The sequence below is a fragment of the Patagioenas fasciata genome, chromosome 6, assembly GCF_037038585.1.
Source record: "Patagioenas fasciata isolate bPatFas1 chromosome 6, bPatFas1.hap1, whole genome shotgun sequence".
NCBI lineage: Eukaryota > Metazoa > Chordata > Aves > Columbiformes > Columbidae > Patagioenas > Patagioenas fasciata.
Window position 1 is genome coordinate 24,561,822 of NC_092525.1, and position 5,154 is coordinate 24,566,975.

Genomic DNA, 5,154 nt, shown 5'->3' on the forward strand with positions numbered 1-5,154 from the left:
AATATCAACAGGATCTCTGGTGTGCTATGGGTAAGCCCCCCAAATAGAAATGCTTAACCAAACCTTACTGTAGCTTACTAGACTTTGAAGTTTTCCCATTCCCACTATCCTTTGGTACATTTCCCCCCCAGTCAACTTTGAGAGTCAGGTGAAAGAAACTTGAAACCAGCATCAAAAATGGGGAAATCTCCTACAAGCCAGGTGGAAGGTGAGGAATGTACTGTTCTCCTTGCAGAGTATTTGATCCTTTACAGAGGCTCAGCTCTGGGTAAGGCCCAGGGCTGAGTTCTGACCTGTTATTCTAAGCAAGGCAGTCTGCCCCCCCCAGCCCAGCGGCTGCGGGTTTCACATGTGCAGAGCGTGTTCCCATCCTTGGGTGTGTTACAGGCTGTTCAGCAGCTCCTGCCCGAATCTCTCACAGCTGCACAGCCCAGCTGACCCTGGCACTCAAAGCGAGTGACGGTGGAAGGACCTAGAAGCGAGTCAGCACAGCTCCATCCATCACACCAGCACTATCTGCCCATAAAGCTTCTGGAACTGATACTTTTACAGCACTTAGAGCCCTACCTCTGTTAGTGTTTCCACATTTCCTCCCTCCCATGGCAACACCCTCGTAATAATTTCTCTTTAAAACTGTATGTGCTATATCCAAGACTAAGAGCTACCTGTAGCAAAACAAAACAAAACAAAAAACACTGAAACCAATTTGGTAAAATTTCGAAGATGGAACTGTATTTTCCTACTAGTCCTTCACTATATACTGCAAAGGACTTACAACAGGCAGCACTGAAAAGCATCCTTATTTAAATGCTTTCACAAATAAAATGGAATTCATTTTCCCTGTGCATCTCATTTAAAGCAAAATGCCTTTGCACAGCTTCGTGCATATGCAACAAGCAGAGGTTGTAGGACTATGGTAATTACCCAAAAGGATCAGACATTTGATGCTACATGATTGCACTGAAGTCAACCAGTGTTTGGGGAATCAAATGGTCTTTCAGAATACTGCTTTTTATAGCAGAAAAATACATGCTCTAGAGTACTGTGGAAAGAAAGACACATTCAGAGAAAGGAGAAAAAAAGGTAACATAGATTAAAGAGAAACTCACATGATTCCTAAATTCACATTCTTTGGACATGATACCCTTCAGCTGGACACTGCTGAGAAAGACCACATGGCCTTTTCAACAAACCCACAGCTGGAGTAAATCATTGCAATTTCAGCTTCGTGTACTGGGAGCAATTTACACAATTCGCTGATAGGTGGCAACACTATACAGAGATAGAACACATGTGCAGACAGCTTATTCAAGTGATAAACAGCTTGGGCTAGCAGAGAGGTGGACATCAAAAGTACAATATGCTCAAATTTATGGTTACTTAATTTTTTGAAGAAAGGTGGCTAAGTCCTTCCTTATCCTTTTTTTTGTGTCCTGGCCACATTTAAAAGTCTGTATTTCCTTTAAAAAAAAAGTCTACAGGTAAAATGCAAGGTACATTCTGATTGACAGAGAAGACAGCCATCCCTCTGCCAGTGGCAGATAAAAGCTTTCCAGCGAGGCACTAGCAAAGGCGAGTTGAGGGAAGGGCGGGAAAAAAAAATTAAAAAAAAAGAAAAAAAAGAGAGGGGGGAAAAAAGAGAAGGGAAGGGAATGGAAAGAAAACAAAAAGACAAAAAGGTAAAGAAGGAAAAAAGAAAAGGAAAAAAGGAGGGAAAAAAGAAGGGAAAAAAACGGGAAAAAAGGAAAAGAAGATAATAAAGAAAAAAGAGAGGGGAGAAGGAAAAGAAAGGCAAAACAAAATAAATGGGAAAAGAGATGTAAACTTACAGGAAAGGTAAAACTTCCCGTACTAGCTTACTAGCACAAACCGAAAGCTCTCCCGAGCGCAGCGCCGCCCACACGCCCAGCGCGACGGCACCGCCCGGGGGCCGGGCCGGGCCGGGCCTATAAGAGCGGGCGGCAGCGGCGGGGCGCAAGTTGGGGCGCGATGCAGAGCGCACTGTTCTTAGCGCTGGAGCACAACAGCGGGCGTATGGAGCGGGGCGGCCGCCGCCGCAGCGAGGCGGAAGAGGCGGAGAAGGGCAGGATGAAGAGGACGATGTGAGTGTCGCCCCCAAAACGGGTGTAGAGCGGGGGGTCCGAGGCTGCAGCCCGCCGGGTTGCTCCAGGCTTCTGGCGGCAGAGCCGGGGGGCAGCGGGCTGGGCTGTCAGGGGGATCAGGGCTCCTACAGCTGTGTCTTGGCTAACAGTAGCCGCTGGCTAGCAGGCAAATATCTTGATTTAAGCGGGTGGAAAATAGTTTTCTTCCTCTCAGACAGATGCTTTGGGTGACTCTCTAGCCACAGAACTGGCAAAGCAATGGCAAGAAAACTTTTGCAGCTTTTGCTAGGAAAGGGGCTGGTGTCTGAAGCTCTTGAAACTGTCATTTTAAACATGCTGCTGCTTCTTTGTTCCTCCAGTATTAAAGATTGGAAGACAAGACTGAGCTACTTTCTGCAGAACTCTTCCAATTCTACTAAAATGAAATCTAAGAAAGTGGGAAAACACCGCACCTACTTTAGGTAAGTTATGAGAGAGAGATTTTGTTTAAATAACTCAAGTGTTCTACAAAAACAAAGCTTGAGCAATGGAGTCTAATGTTCTCCACCTCTTTATGCAGACCTTCCCCTGAAGAAGCCCAGCTGTGGTCAGAAGCCTTTGATGAACTTCTTGCTAATAAATGTAAGTTAGTCTTCAAAAAGTAACATTCAAGAGCAAAGGGATGGTGAAGTTTATATGTCTGTAAGATTGCTTCCTTGCATGTCAGCATTGTACCTTTCCAATGTAAATAGCTCTGATTCTGGTCTTGAAAGTTGAGTGCTTTGAACTGTTTAAAGCCAAAATTCAGAGATGTATTCTTTGAAAAAAAAAAAAAAAAGTAAATTAATATTAAAACATCAAGAATAGTTCATTGTAGTAGATTTTTTTTCTATAAACCTTGTGGCTAAAATCATACCTATTAGCTTGGCTTTGCTAATGTAAAAAGAGCATTTGTTCACTGAGCTCACTGCTTAACCAAAACTAATACATTCAAATAACTTGGGAAGGATTCTGCAACACAGTAGTTCAAAGATCTCAGGGCTTTACTGTAGCTCTACAAGAAAAAGCACTCAACAGCAGAGCAAAAAGACCAAGACATAATATTACCATTTGCTCTTTGAACTTGAGTCATCCTTTCCAATGCAAAAAATATTCCAGAAGTTTGCAGCATGGTCATAAATATTTACTCTAGTGTAAAGGTTAACACATGAGATCCCATCTACAGAGAGGGTGGGGGTTTTTTTCCAGTATATATTCAGGCATCACAAAATGGAACATACCAGTTAGAAATGGCTTTCATTTTTTGAGTTTACCTAAAAATGACTAACTCAAAATGAAGCACATCAGGCTGTTAGAGTTAACTTGTTTGCATACATAAATATGGAAATTTTTTAATTGCTATGATATTCCTGAAAGAACCAGACCAGAGCTACAGTAAAACACTTTGGTAGAAACAAATGTGACAAGTGGGTAAATTCAAAATTCCCCAAATAGTTAATTGATGTGTATTTTTTTCTTCTCTCTCCCTAGATGGTCTTGCTGCTTTCCGAGCTTTTCTGAAGTCTGAGTTCTGTGAGGAGAACATAGAGTTCTGGTTGGCCTGTGAGGACTTCAAGAAAACCAAGTCACCCCAGAAGCTGACATCAAAAGCAAAAAAAATCTACAATGACTTCATTGAAAAAGAGGCTCCTAAAGAGGTAAAGGAAACTTATTGAAACATAAGTGCCCCATCCTATGAGTTCTTACTGCACTTATTTATTTCTCTGAATTCTCTTTAAGATACAGATGCCAAACTGCATTGTAGATATCTCACTATCTCTCTCTGAAACTCTCCCTAATGGCCTCTTCACCAAGCTGGAAACCATCCCAAGCAGCATTTCAGAGTTTCCATCTTAACTGGTGAAAGTCAACACCTGCATTTAACACCTGTAACATAGGAGTTTGGCACAGAAGGGTTATATCTGAATTACTTCAGGTTTTGTATAGAAGAATTTTCTGAAAGGAAACTTCATTAATTTGACCCTGTAGTAGTAGGGCCTTGTCGTCTTTTACCTCTTCAGAAATGTTATACTTGCTTGAGTTCAGTTCTCAGAAGTAATTAAATGTCCTTTTTTTTTTTTTTGTATTTCAGATAAACATAGACTTCCAAACCAAGAACATGATTGCACAGAACATTCAAGAAGCCACACATACGTGCTTCAGTGCAGCCCAGAAGAGAGTTTACAGCTTAATGGAGAATAACTCATACCCACGGTTTTTGGAATCTGAGTTCTATCAGGAGCTGTGCAAGAAGACACCCGTCACCAGAGCAGCCCAGGGGACATGAGCAATGGAGAAGAGCAAAGAGAAGCCTCTCAGCTAGTGAGAAAGCAAGCCATGGCAGCATCCTGACCTGAAGGACTGAGATACCAAGTGCTTGGTCTGTTTGCCACAGTGCAAGGACAAATACTGATTCTGGCGCAAAGCTGATAGCAAGAGCGATGCTGCTGGAGGGCACTCAGAGGGGACGGCAGCGTTCTGCCAGCCAGCCGCTGGCAACACGCTTCCCTGGAGTGCTGCAGTGAAAGATGACTCCATGCTTTAGACCAAACAATATGGTATAGGCGTCCTCCTGTCACGGCTGAGGTGGGATGCAGCAGGTCAGAACAGAGCTGCCTTGTCAACAGAAGCTGCTCTGTGCAGTGCTGACAACTTGAGTGGCTGGTTGCATATTTATTTTTCCTAAACATCAGTGTTGCCCTTGTCAGTCACTTGGTGCATTCACACTGGTTCTGTATGCTGCCTCCAGCTGCAAAGAGATGTGTTGGTTTTCTGTGCAACTTGTGCTGCACAGTGCTGTTACTGTCTGCAAAGGGAGGAAGAGGCAGAACTCAGTTTCCAGAGGAACAGGTTCTGCAACTGAAGTGTGCAGGGCTGGGTTGTGTCAGCAGGGCTGCACAAGGCCAGACCGAGGGCGAAACTTGGCCAAGACAAACAGGAGTTGTATAGTATTATATTTATATAATGATTATGATTGTGTTGAATGCTGCAATAATGTCATAATTCTGTCTTGAGGACAGCAAGCTTCAGTGAA

The 5,154-nt window shown here is 43.2% G+C and overlaps 1 protein-coding gene across 1 annotated transcript; it reads left to right on the forward strand.

Annotated features, from left to right (window-relative positions):
- The first annotated feature begins 1,956 nt into the window (after positions 1-1,956).
- On the forward strand, positions 1,957-4,758 carry RGS2 (regulator of G protein signaling 2). Its single transcript, XM_065842647.2, has 5 exons — positions 1,957-2,102; positions 2,462-2,563; positions 2,662-2,723; positions 3,612-3,778; positions 4,213-4,758. Exons 1-5 carry the CDS (start codon positions 1,990-1,992, stop codon positions 4,405-4,407), a joined length of 639 nt encoding a protein of 212 aa, XP_065698719.1. The 5' UTR covers positions 1,957-1,989; the 3' UTR covers positions 4,408-4,758.
- Positions 4,759-5,154: the final 396 nt, after the last annotated feature.